Source organism: Hippocampus comes, unplaced genomic scaffold, assembly GCF_001891065.2.
Source record: "Hippocampus comes isolate QL1 unplaced genomic scaffold, H_comes_QL1_v1.1 scaffold299, whole genome shotgun sequence".
Classification (NCBI taxonomy): Eukaryota; Metazoa; Chordata; class Actinopteri; order Syngnathiformes; family Syngnathidae; genus Hippocampus; species Hippocampus comes.
In genome coordinates this window covers 321,750-334,385 of record NW_017805694.1, presented here as the reverse complement: position 1 = coordinate 334,385, position 12,636 = coordinate 321,750, and the positions used below count along the sequence as shown (strand labels likewise).

Here is a 12,636-nt window from a genome sequence, read left to right as displayed (position 1 = left end):
CTGAGCGGCGGCGGTTCTTGTCGCCCGTTGCGCGACGACAAGGCGCCGTCAAGAACGAAACATGACGTGTCGACAATGCGATTTCTTGATCGGTACGACACGTCGCCTGGTTCTTTGGCACCAGTTTCGAGCTGAACGTGTTGAAAAGTTGAGGGCAGGTGCCAGTTGGCCAGTTGGGGTTCGCCGCCTCATTCGGAGTCCACTTGACGTTTCTTGCTTCAAGAATTTGTTCAAATCGCAAAAAAAGGGCTGTCCGTCGGCTGGTGTAATCAGCTGGCAGCATTGAGATCAAAAATAGGTGTCGTGATTTGAAGATGACGTCACGATGATCACGTTCAAAATGAACCATTTCGCACTGATGACCTCCGAATCTGCATCCCTGGCCCCCAAACCAAACCTCCCCTTCATCATAATCATCATCCTCCCCATCATCGTCGGCCTGCTGGCGTGGACCTTGCGAATCTGCATCCCTGGCCCCCAAACCAAACCTCCCGCTCATCATTATCATCATCATCATCCTCCTCCCCGTCGTCGGCCTGCTGGCGTGGACCTTGAGTTAGTTGGATTACTCAGCGTGGCGTGGGACAGAAAATCCGCTGTGATATTTGTTGCACCCGAGGTTGGATTAGATTGGATACAACTTTCTTGTCAATGTTGGGATCAGTGATCGCTTGTAAAAACGGTGACCCCACCCGCCGGGCAACATCTGGCATCCACCCCGAAACGGATTTAACATCCAACTTGGATAGATATTTGTTGCACCCGAGGTTGGATTAGATTGGATTTGGATACAACTTTCTCGTCATTGTTGGGATCAGTCAGTCATCGCCAAGCAGCTTGTAAAAACGGTGACCCCACCCACCCCTAAACGGATTCAACATCCAACTTGGATGTCTTGGGGGTCAGGTTGGATTTTGTTTTTTCAGTGAAACGCCGATTCCTTTGGTTGCACTTTTTACCAATTGCCAGACAAAAACTGAAGTGCTGCACAAATGTCAAAGGAAGGCAACACATTTCGTTTGCATTTGTCAACGGCAATCCAGTCGTCGAGGAGGGTTTGGCCCAGATCGTTAGTTCACCTTTGCCCTCCACTGTCATGATGAAAAGATGGCGGCGCGGCATTGCTTTGGATATGACACCAGCGCAGCTTTTGAGTCGAAAATCAAGGTTAGGCGGTGAAGCTTGCCTCTGCGATGAGGCAGAGAAATGGCAACATCTTCCGAGTTGGGCAAATGGGGGCACCTGGAACGCGAGTTTTGCCGTTTGTGCCGCCGGACTTCTTTTTTTCTTCCGGGTTTTGACGGGATTTGTTCATCTGTGTCCGCGCAGGCGCGGACAAGCCGCCTCTGGCACCGAAACCCAAGCTAGCCCGGCGACAGCCGACGGCGGCGTCTCCCCCGACGCCCAGAAAAGAAGTCCCGTCGCGGCAGTCTCCCGGCCCCCCGAGGAAGACGAGACCGCTGCCGGCGCCCAAACCCAACCTCGCCGAGCCCAACTCCAAAGCCGCCGCTTCAAAGGCCCGCGCGACGAGCGCGGCCAAAAGCCCGCCTCTGGTCGGCCTCCTGAACCCCCAAAACGCAACACGGAATGACGACAAAAAGCCCAACTGGGATTACATCATTCCCATTTGTCTGTGCAGCCAGAAAAACTGTCGCTGCATCCGCGACGGTCACATCGACCAAACGGAGAGACGCTTTCCGACCGCGCCCGCATCTGCGGAGAGAAAGAGCGGCCATCCGAAGAGAGACGATGGCCACCTCGCAAGCCCCAAAGCTCCCCGAGACCCTTCGCCGGCTCCCGCCGAGAACCTGCGGCAAAACTTGAACACCTCTCGTCCGCCGATGAGAGTTGGACAGCTTGTACTCAGAAGCTCCGGCGGCCATCGGGCAAACGCCCACGCCGCAACCCGGGACGCCAGCGAGCGTTGTCTGGAGGAAGACGCCGATGAGGCTAGGCGAAAAAAATCACCGCCGACCGTCCCCGTCCCGGTTCCGCGGAGACACAAAAACAGCTCGCTGGCGTGCCAGGAAAAGGGGGCGCGGGAGAGGGAGGAAATCCCGGCCCAGGAAGGGAGCGACGGGAAAGGCGGCGCGCGCTCGTCCGTCAGCGTGACCGCCGGCCAAAGCCCAGCGTGGCCGCCCCCGACGCCCAGGACCAAGCCTTATCTCGCCGCGCCCGAAAGAGGCTCGAGTCCGGCTCGGCCGGCGCTCCGAAGCGACGTGGACGAAGAAGACCTGGGCTGCGACGGCCCCGCCTACGACACGGAACTCTCCGTCGACAAGGAAGATGAGGAGCTGGAGGGAGAGAGGGAAGGAAGGCGCCACCGCGAGGCCTCCAACAATTGCGCGGACAACCGCCACGGAGCGGCCCATCTCGTCGCCGTCGCGCTGCCGGCGAACGACGGCGCGATGGCGTGGACGAAGACGGAAATTCCTGAGGTCGGAGAAGCTCTGAAATCTGCAGCTCGTGTGACGAATCCTTCGAGTGTCGCGGCGGATCTTCCCCCGCCTCCAGAGAAGACGGCGAGAACGCATGAAAGCAGGCCCGCGCCGCTGCGACGACACAGTTCCTTCTCCGGGACGGAGCGAGTCCGTCCCGAGGGAAGGCGGAGCTCTTTCAGGAAGCTGCTGGATCTCAAGCTGTCGGCCGCCATGCGGCCCCAGCTCGGGCCGAAAGGCTCGCCCACGCCCGATGAGCGGGACGGACCCCGCCATCCCCGCGGCGCGCCGCCGCAACGCTTCTCCCCGCTGCTCGGCGTGGAGCAAAGCGTCGACGGAGAAGAGCCGGACGCCAACTACGAGAACATTTGCTACTACGAGGAGATCTCCGATTACGAGAACATCTACTTTGCCGGCTCGGACGCTTCCGGTGCCGCCTGCCAGAGTTTGTACGACGACGACGGCATTTACGAGGAACCCGAGGTGTATTTGTCCCCAGATAAGAAGAGCGACGACGACAGGTGCGTTTTGGGTTTGTCACTCAACACACAACAGTTCCGTTGCTACGGCGATGTCAGAAACCAGCTTGCGACGTGAACTTCCGGTCGTCTCGCGCTAGTCTCGTCAGTTTCCCAAATTGAATCGGCACCTTTTCCCGACGCATTCGACTGCACGGAAAATCATCACGTTATGAGCAAGCGGATGAGCGTTCATGCGCGGGACGTTTCCGGTTTCAAACATCAACCCTGCGCCCGAACAACAAGTCGGTCATTTGCTGTGAACGGTCGGCGGATTACGCCGTACGACTGCGCGCCGTCTCCTGCGCCTTAGCGTAGCCTGCTTTAGTTTCGCTTAGTGCGCCGCGACCTCAAAGCCGTTGACGGTCACACGCTCGAAAACACGTTGAGCAGCTCGCAAACACAAATGAGTCACGGCTGTTGTCAACATGCCGCGCTCTGAGTGTGTGTGCGCGTGCGTGAGGAGCTCATTTTTGCTGCTCTAGTCTGACGCAGATCTTTGACAAAACCGGCACAACCCGGAAAACGAAATCCGCAGGCTCTTCGCTGCAGGTCCATTTAATCGCTCCCCGCGGCGTCCGCCGTACGCGCGCCGGCCATTCACTTCACACCCCGGCTCGGTCGTCCGCGCGTGCCGCGGCTTTTTTTCCGCTGACAACTCACCGTTTGCTTCGCCGGCTGTGTTTTGAGCAGAAGTTCTCTGAGCGAAGAGGTGGACGACGGCACTTCCGATGACGACCTGCTGCTGCCTTTTTCCGACGAGGACGACGAGGAAGATGAGAGCTCGCTCTCCAGTAAAGGGGACGCCGAGCAACCGGAGGCAAGTGCGGCCAGGAAAGCGACCTGCGGCGGCAGCGGCGGCGGCGGCTCCAAATGCCAGTTGCCTTTCATCCACCGACTCGCTCGGAACTCCAATCGTCCTTCCCCAAACATTTTTCCAACGTGTGTTTTCTCATAAGAAGGCGAGCGCGCCGTGATATCTTGCCTACAATAATAGAATAGTTGAAGGGTGAACAAAGCAGCGTCAAATGTTGGTCAACCGCATCATACGATCACCAAACGTCTGCTCGCCGTTGTCCAATCGGGCTTCGGCCGGCCCAAGTCGAGCCTCTCCCTTCGCTTGAAACGGTCCTTCGCGCCTTTGTCACACGCCGCCATGGACTTGACTTTGGAGTCGGCCGATCCTCCATTCCAGTTGGTCCAAAATGCCGCCGCTCGCCTCTTGACTGGTCCTCCGATAAAGAGGGAGTGCGTCACTCCTGCTTTGGCTCCCCATTTTAGAAGTTTTTTTTTTTATTGAAGAAGATCCTCTGATTGTTTTTTTCCCCATCTTGAAATGGCCTGGCCCCCACCTGACCTCTCGGAGGTCCTCCGCCCCTCCCCCTCCCCCTCCCCTTGAAGTGATGTCCTTGGGTCGACCGCGTTGTCCGACAAAAAAAAGTTGGAATGGATTTTTTTTCTTTCTTTTTTTTTTTGGAAACTGACACGTTGTCTTCAGCTTTTCTTTCTTTCTTTTCTTATTTTTTGGGCGTTAGATGGCGAGTGGCCCCGCGAAGCGCAAGATCCATCACATCGCCACTGAAATGATGACCTCCGAGAAAGCGTAAGCCGCTTTTCTTGCCGTCGGGCCGTTTGTTGACGTGGCCGACTTTTTCGTTGTTTGGACTCCCTCGCTCCAATGTGTAACGTTTCCCTTTTGGGTTGCTTCATAGGTTTGTCGACGTCCTGAAGCTGCTTCATGTGGTAAGCCGCCTTTTGCCTTCCGTGTCAAGGTTCGGCTTCCTCAAAGACTTTGCGCAAATATGAAGTTCCTGTACTTCAGAAAGGTTGTTTTTTTTTGACGCCTGCTTCTACCAAGTTCGCCGTAGTGCCAATCGTTTCAGTGTGTTGATTGATTGTATGCAGCAGTTCCCCAAAACAAACGGGCTCCCACCAAAAAGCGGAGAGAGAAAACAACAATTGGGTGAAAAGACACACGTCAAGTCGAACAGTAACGCGTGCTCAGATTTCTTGCGACTCCTCAATCTCAAATGGGAAGCGATGCAAATCCCGCCACCTACAGCGATCCGCTTGTCATCACGGGCGTGTACAAATGTGAATTTTGCAGACTCGCTGGACGAGAACCTTTTCCGTGTTGACCTATGACAAAAAAAAAAAAAACAACAACAACAACAAACTATTTGACGAATAGATTTGTCAACGGCAGTAAATCGTCTCTGAACGTCCACGCCAGTGAAGAAGGCCAGTCCATTTCAGAGTTTGTACTTCTTTAATTTGACTCATGTCACGTCAACGCCTGATCCGATGCCGTCGTTTATTGGGGGGGAAAAAAAATCAATTCTGGTCCCTCGAGTGACTTTTGAGATGTTGCTTTCAATTAGCCGATGTCACGTTAAATATGCATCGCCCGGTTTTGATGACGTGAAATGGGGGAAAAATTCGTTCCTCAGTTATTTGATTTCTTTGAAATGCACACAAAACCATCTGCAGGCTCGGAGGTCGCGATGCGAGACGGAAGTCCTTGTTGAATTTTGGATTTTTTTTTTTTTTTTTTTTAACAAGAACAACGTGCCTTTTTCAGTCGAGTGGCAGTCAGTCACACTTGCCTAAAACGCAAAGCCCGATCTCAGCAAGGCTTTCATTTCCTGTGCTGGAATCTTTTTACTCACGCCCGCCGGGCTCCAAAAGACGCTCACGTGAGCAGATGTCAGTCAGCGCTCGCCACAGACGGCAAGTATCAGTCGGCCCGTGTGCGGAAGACGCGGTGACGCGCGGTCAGACTGAGTCAGCGCCAACGCCATTGCTCATCGCTCCTTCTTCAGGCTCCACTGAAACGCGCCGCGATTCACGGGCGGACCTCCGCCGGGGCCCAAAACTCGGCTTGGGGACCTAACGGCCGCCTCTTTGTTGCAGCGGGTGCCTGAACTTTTTCCACGGGGGGCCGCATCCAGAAAAACGTTTTTTTTTTTAATCGCTGTTCAGCGATTTAAAAAAAAAAAAGATCAAATCAAAAACATCCCTTGGACTTGGAGCCGGAATGTCCCGTTCGGGGCCCGACCGTCATAGCGAGCATCGCAAAGGAAGGTTTTCCGGCCTTTGGGTCTTTGTAGACCACCAGGCGATCTCACTTGCGGTTTCACGTCGGGGTTCGCCACGGCCGTCAAGATTCGGTCATGAGTTTGAATCGCTCTTATCTCATCCCAAGTCTCGTCTGCGGTCGCTGATGTCCGATTTCCCCCCCGCAGGACTTCCGCGACGCCGTGGCCAAAGCGTCGCGTCAGAACGGCAAAGCCGTCATCGAGGAGCGCGCGCTGGAGCGGATCCTCTACTACCTGCCGCAACTCTACAAACTCAACCGGGACCTGCTGCAGGAGCTGCGCGATCGACTGGACAAATGGTAGCGAGCCCACCTCGGTTTCCCGGGAATCGCTCGGTCGCCGGATCCAAACGGCAACTCCGAGCGTCCCCGTCAAAGCTTGGCCGGCCGACGACAAGCAAGTCGAAACCGCTCTTGCGGCTGCAAACGGGATTCGCGCTGCGGGTTCTCTTGCCGATCGTTCAATCCGAAATGCTTGCGCGCGGTCCGGCGCCGACTCTCAACTCTGGAGAGAGCTGGCGCGTCGCGTCTTCATCTCCGATCTCGCCGACGGCGGACTTTTTTCTTGGCCCGGCCGGAGGCGCCGCCATCGTCCCGGTCGCGTGTTCTGTCGAGTCAACGGACTCGCTTCCTCGGCCACAAATCAAATGAAGCCGATGAATTGAAAGTATCGCGTGGAACAGCGATCCCAACGGAGGCGGCCGCTTCTCGGCTGCCGTTTGAAAGAGGCCCTCGGGCCCCGTCAAAGCGAAAGCCTGCCGGAAGTTCCGCGCCGAGGCTCCGGAATGTGACGCCGTCGGTTTGTCGGGCCGAAGGCCTTCTGGCATCCGGCAGCTCAAAATACTTGAGGGTGACTCACCGGCGTGGCTCGTTGTCTTCAGCGGGCCGAAGGAAGAATGTCGCCCATTCTTTGGAAAACACCTGCGGCGTGACGTCCGGCCGCGACGCCGCCGTTTGCGACGGCGCTGACGCTCGCGGATGAAAGCCAAACAAAAGCTTCTGTCATGATCGCCGTCTGATATCCGGCCGACGCTCCGAAATGCGCTCGGTCGTCCGCATCGCACGGGGATGCTTGCCGTGTTTCTTTTGCAAACCGCAAGTATGACGGCAACGGTTATGATTCGATTACACGCAAAAAGAAAGAAAGAGAGAAATCTTGCCGGGACACGCGGCCCGGCGACGGCCCGCCGGCTCGGCGCTCTCATCGGCTGACGCTGCCGTCGCTCACCGTGCTGGGCCCCGCCTTCTCAAGCCCTACGCGCTCGAGGTCACAGATACGACCCCGAGTGGACAAACGTTTTCATGCCAAATAAATCTCGGTCCGATGGCTCGACCGCATGGTCTGCGGAAGCTTCAACTGCCTTCTATTTTCTTCGGCAGGGATGAAAAGGAGCAGGTGGCCGACATCTTCCTGAAGGTGGGCCCCTACCTGAAGATGTACTCCACGTACATCCGCGAGTTTGACAAGAACGCGGCGCTGCTGGAAGAGCAGAGCAGGAAGAATCCGCCTTTCGCCGCCGTCGTGCGAGAATTCGAGGTAACGGCGACTCGCTTCTTTTGCCGCACGTCCGCAAGACGCTCCTCTGCCGGGGACGGGGATTGAGACTGCCGTTGGCTTCTCGCAACTGCTTCTCATACTGCTTTGTGTCAAAGCGATAACGCGCACCAATACGGGGTTTGGCACTTGCGCGCCGGGCACGGGGCTGAGGCACCGCCGTCGCTCGCTCCATTGCCGGCGTTTGCTGAGCGGTCTCGACGACTTTTCCTTTCTTTTTTCCATGTGCGTTCGTTTCCCTCTCCAATGCGCGGTTTGCCGCAGGCCAGTCCGCGTTGCGCCAACTTGGCTCTGAAGCACTACCTCCTCAAGCCCGTTCAAAGGATTCCTCAGTATCAACTCCTGCTCCGAGGTAAGACTCGCCGAGCCGCTCGGTGACTGGCGTCACCCGCTTACGTCTCGCGAGCGGACGACGTGGCAGCAACTGACCCCGCGAGGGCGAGCTCCCAAGGTTGAGCGCGAGTGACGGCTCAAGTCTTTGTTTTCGCAGACTATTTGAGGAACCTGTCCAAAGACTCGGCCGATTACAAGGACACGCAAGGTAAAGCCGCCAGGCCGCCGCTCGTCGGAAAGCGGCGAAGCTCACGCTGCTCTCTTTGCTCCCTTCAGATGCTCTGGCGATTGTTGAGGAGGTGGCCAAGCACGCCAACGACATCATGAAGCAAGGGGTGAGTCGGGGGGGGGGGCAAACTCCACTCGAAAACGTGAGCCATAGCACCCACGCGGCGGATACGCGAGCCTAATCGGGGCGGCGCCATGTGTGGGACCGGCACGTTCATTTCGACGGGGCAAAAGAGGATTTGGGCCCGCGGCGCGCGCAGAGTGGCGAGCGCGCTCACGGCACGAATTCAGCCGGCGTCTGCGGATGCCGCATCTGACGTCTCCCGTTTTGCGGCCGCCCCAGGACAACTTCCAGAAGCTGATGCAGGTGCAGGCGAGCCTGAATGGCCACCGCGAGATCGTCCAGCCCGGCAGGGTGAGCCGCTTCTTCATCCGCCGCAAGCTGGGGGGGCGGGGGCGGGGCTTTCCCCGACGTGCCCTTCCAACCCTTTGGCTTTTCTGTTGCGCCAGACCTTCCTGAAAGAGGGCGTCCTCAACAAGCTGTCCAGGAAAGTCATGCAGCCCAGAATGTTCTTCCTGGTACCGCCGCCTCCTTGCACCATTTGAAACACGCAAAAGCAACGTTTTCCTCCTCCGTGACAATAACGAGGCGGTTCGATGCATCGCGGCGCGTCGAACTGCCGACGAAACGCAAAGCCTTGACTCCATTGTTGCCGCGGGAAATCTGCGCCGGCCCTCTTCGGGCTCTCCGCCATTTGGTTTGAGATTCTCAAGCAGGGGGGTGTCGGCTCGCAGACCGCTCCCGGGTCAACTGACGGCTGTTGCTTGTCATGGCACGCGTGCTCGCTAGCCTTTAGCACCGGGAGAGGAAAAGAAATTCATAGGGACGGACGGCCCCCGGGCCCACGTCCGGCCCCGTCACATCATTTTAGGCGGTCCGCCAAAGCGAATCGACCAACGTCTTGGAAAGATGGCGCTTTGTCGGTGGCGTCGCCGTGCCACCTGAATGCCGATCATTTTAAAGACGCTCGCTTGATTGCGGTTTCGGCGCCGTGCAAAAGGCCAAATCGGTGGGGGGGGCCCCCCACTCTGGCTTGTGTTTTTCTCCTCCAGTTTAACGACAGCTTGCTGTACACCACGCCTCTTCAGTCGGGCCAGTACAAGTTCAACAACCTGCTGTCTCTGGCGGGGATGAAGGTGAGAGCAAACTCCTCTCGGGTCTCGTCGGACATCGGGGGTCCCCGATGCCGGTCCTCGAGGGCCGCTCGAGGGGAATCGGGCGCGTCCCGGCGCGGCGGCCTTCGATGACCGGCGCGGGACGCGGGTGGCCCGCACGCGCTCGAATTTGCCGATCCCGCCGACAGCCGGCTCACCGTGATGTGAACCGTGACAGGTGAGTCGGCCCAGCCAAGAGGCCTGCCAGAATGAGTTCATCGTGGAGAGCGTGGAGCGCTCCTTCATTCTCTCGGCCGGGTAATCCAGCTCATTTTGCCTTTCACTCCTTCGGCGCCGTTGAAGTCGGTGTGGAAAAGAAAAAACAAAAAAAATCTTCTCTGCAGTTCGGCGTCGGAGAGAGACGAGTGGCTCCAGGCCATCTCCGCAGCCATCGGTGATTACACCAAGAAAAAGATCACTTTCATATCCGGGAAGTCCTTCGACGAGGTAACGCAAGCGGGACAAAAGTGCTCCGTATCGTTCGTGCAGGCGTGGCCCCCGCCCGTGCCTTGAACTGATGGTCTCCTTGGGGCGGGGGGGAACGTTCAAGGTCCAACTGAGCGACGGCGACAGCGCTTCTTTGGGCGCCAAAGCTCCCATTTGGATCCCGGACCCCCGCGCTACCATGTGCATGATCTGCACCTGCGAATTCACGCTGACGTGGAGGCGCCACCACTGTCGAGCCTGCGGCAAGGTCAGGCGCCTCCCCGCGAACCCAAACGTGCGACAAACGCAAACGCCGTCGCGGTCGATCATTATCGAAGAGCACGCCTTGCGAAATGACGACATCTCGCGATGCCGGTGACGAATCACGACAGGTAGATTTTTTTTTGGGGGGGGGGGCTCAATTTAGAAACACGAGTTGGGAGCAAAAGCGTGGCTTGACAGCGACAGAATTACATTGAATGGAAAACAAAATTATTTCTGTGTTCGACTCGAAAGAAAAAAATGTGTCTGTCCTCTTGTTAATTTGTATGTTTTATTCAGAAACTTTCACATCCATAAATTGGGTTTGGATTAAGGTAAATTATCAATTTAAATCTCTTGATCGAATAACAAATAAAACATATCAATGAATCAGTTATTATAATATCGATGTTAAAATAGTTCTTTATTTTTTTTTTTTCACCACCCCCCCCCCCCCCCCCCCCCAGTTATACTGGTAGGTATGTCAAAAATGTGAATTGGATTGCCTGATGTTGGATAGATTTTGTGAATTAAAAAACCAAAACCAAAAGGGAGGGCCATGCCAAGGATTTGACATTCCCGGAACCGAGAGGCTTCCTTTCTTTCATATCAAGTGCCCGAAATGATACTTTTTTTTCTTTTTTTGTCCACTAGGTGGTGTGCCAGTCATGTTCCTCCAACAAGCGAAGCCTGGAGTACCTGAAGAACCAGTTGGCAAGAGTGTGCGACCAGTGTTACCTCGTCCTGCGGGAGCAGGAGCACCAAAGTACCTCTCCGGCGCCCTACGTCCTCACCTTTTGGCTCTTCAAATCGTTGATGAGGATTTATTTTGTCTGCCAGGCCAAGAAGATCTCTCCGCGGCCGCACTTCCCAAAGCCTCCTTTGCTTTCTCTCGCAAACACAAGCGAATACCAGCAGCCCCCAAAGAGGTGAGCTCGCCCTCTCTCTCTCTCTCTTTCTGCGCAGGATGCGGTCCCCTCACGGAGGGATCTCTTACAACCGCGCCTCGGGCCTTTCTCAGGTGACGGCCAGCACCGACAACTCCTCCATGAGTGGCTATTTGCAGCGGTCCAAGGGCAAAAAGAAGCAGGGCAAGCGCTTGTGGTTCGTCATCAAAGACAAGGTTCTGTACACCTACGCCGCCATGGAGGTAGGCGACACGACCTCGGCGTGCCGGGCCGGAATGACGCTCGCGGTTTTGCTCTCCGGCAATTGGCCGACGCGGAAGGAGAAAAGACCGCACGGGATCCGCTGTCGCCGGATCAAAATCCATTTTCCAAAGCCGGCGCTTTCTCGGAGATAGATCGGACGCTTGGACCCGCAGCGCGGCGCCAATCCAGCCTCTGTTGTTGAAATCCATCAAGAGGCATGAAATCAATGTCCACGAATGTGTTTTCCATCACGCAGGACGTGGCCGCCATGGAGAGTCAACCACTTTTGGGCTTCGTTTTAAAAGTCGACTCGTCGCAAAAGTCGCAGTTCAAGCTTTACCACAAAAACACCCTCTACTACAATTTCAAAGCGGATGACGTCCAAACAGCCCAGAGGTAAACTCCAAAGGGCGAAACTTCTTGACCTCTGTCCAGATGTTCTCGTCAAAATCAATAAATAAATAAGGAATACTGCCTTAAGTGAATTTGCACTTCTCAGGTGGATCAACACATTCCGAGAATCAGCAATACTGTAGTAGCTGGGGACTGACTGCGTGATGTTGACATTTCAGCGGTGGCCTGGCCGTTTTTTACCTCAGTGCTCCCGGAGGGACACCACATCTGTTCTCTTGAGATAGGATGAAACCACTTGAAGGCTTTTTGCCCTACTTCCTGACAGAACATTTTCTGGGCATCTATTGTTGCTTTGGTATACAACAGGAGCATTTTTTTTTTTTTTTTTATTGAATTTGTGATTAAACGCCCCTTTGTCTTTATGTTTATGTCTGGTCTGGTCTAGTTTTGTCCACACAAAACCTTGCTGTTCACTGAAGCACACCTTTTTCAATTCACATGTCAAGAACTTTAAATGTGTAAATGCAGTTGTTCTGCAGCTAGCTAGACAGACAGACAACCCCTTCAATGACCACACCTGTCGATGGTTTCTTGCGATTTATTCGCCGTAGAGGCGAGTCAAGGAAGTGCAAAACTGCAACAAACACATAAAAACACTTGCAAAAAAATTACACACTTTCCCTTGCATTATGTTTTTACAAAATAATTGAAATAAGTCATGGAAAAATAGCGGCAGCAAACTATTTTAGTCTACATTCTACAACTATTTTCCATTTATGTTCCAAAGGAACTTAGTGAAAATGAATGCTTGTAAAAGTGAAGGAAAATTGCGTCCGTAGTAACGTTTGAGTGTCTTTTCAACAGACACGTTTTCAAAGTCGCTCAAATGGTTGCTGGGCGCTTTCAAAAAGTTGCTCAAGCTAGCAAGTTCAGCGCCAACTCGGAACCTTTGCGCATGCGCACATTACCCGAAAAAGCAAAAAAAAAAAAAAAAACACCAAAACAATTGGGGTCACGAACTCTGACCCGCCCTCCATTCTCAGAAAAAAAAGGATAATTT

General features: G+C 55.0%; 1 protein-coding gene across 1 annotated transcript in view; it reads left to right on the top strand.

Annotated features, from left to right (window-relative positions):
* LOC109522945 (FYVE, RhoGEF and PH domain-containing protein 6-like) overlaps positions 1-11,952 on the top strand; it is a 31,863-nt gene extending 19,911 nt beyond the window's left edge. Inside the window, exons 3-23 of the mRNA XM_019881768.1 lie at positions 1,330-2,086; positions 2,117-2,959; positions 3,650-3,776; positions 4,492-4,559; positions 4,669-4,699; positions 6,202-6,353; positions 7,434-7,590; positions 7,873-7,960; positions 8,099-8,149; positions 8,218-8,276; positions 8,513-8,584; positions 8,680-8,748; positions 9,283-9,366; positions 9,563-9,642; positions 9,729-9,831; positions 9,935-10,078; positions 10,726-10,837; positions 10,912-11,000; positions 11,093-11,221; positions 11,479-11,618; positions 11,722-11,952. Coding sequence (XP_019737327.1) covers positions 1,842-2,086; positions 2,117-2,959; positions 3,650-3,776; positions 4,492-4,559; positions 4,669-4,699; positions 6,202-6,353; positions 7,434-7,590; positions 7,873-7,960; positions 8,099-8,149; positions 8,218-8,276; positions 8,513-8,584; positions 8,680-8,748; positions 9,283-9,366; positions 9,563-9,642; positions 9,729-9,831; positions 9,935-10,078; positions 10,726-10,837; positions 10,912-11,000; positions 11,093-11,221; positions 11,479-11,618; positions 11,722-11,758 — 2,880 coding nt within the window. The 5' untranslated portion in view covers positions 1,330-1,841 and the 3' untranslated portion in view covers positions 11,759-11,952. The remainder of the gene's footprint in view (positions 1-1,329; positions 2,087-2,116; positions 2,960-3,649; positions 3,777-4,491; positions 4,560-4,668; positions 4,700-6,201; positions 6,354-7,433; positions 7,591-7,872; positions 7,961-8,098; positions 8,150-8,217; positions 8,277-8,512; positions 8,585-8,679; positions 8,749-9,282; positions 9,367-9,562; positions 9,643-9,728; positions 9,832-9,934; positions 10,079-10,725; positions 10,838-10,911; positions 11,001-11,092; positions 11,222-11,478; positions 11,619-11,721) is intronic.
* The last annotated feature ends 684 nt before the right edge of the window (positions 11,953-12,636 follow it).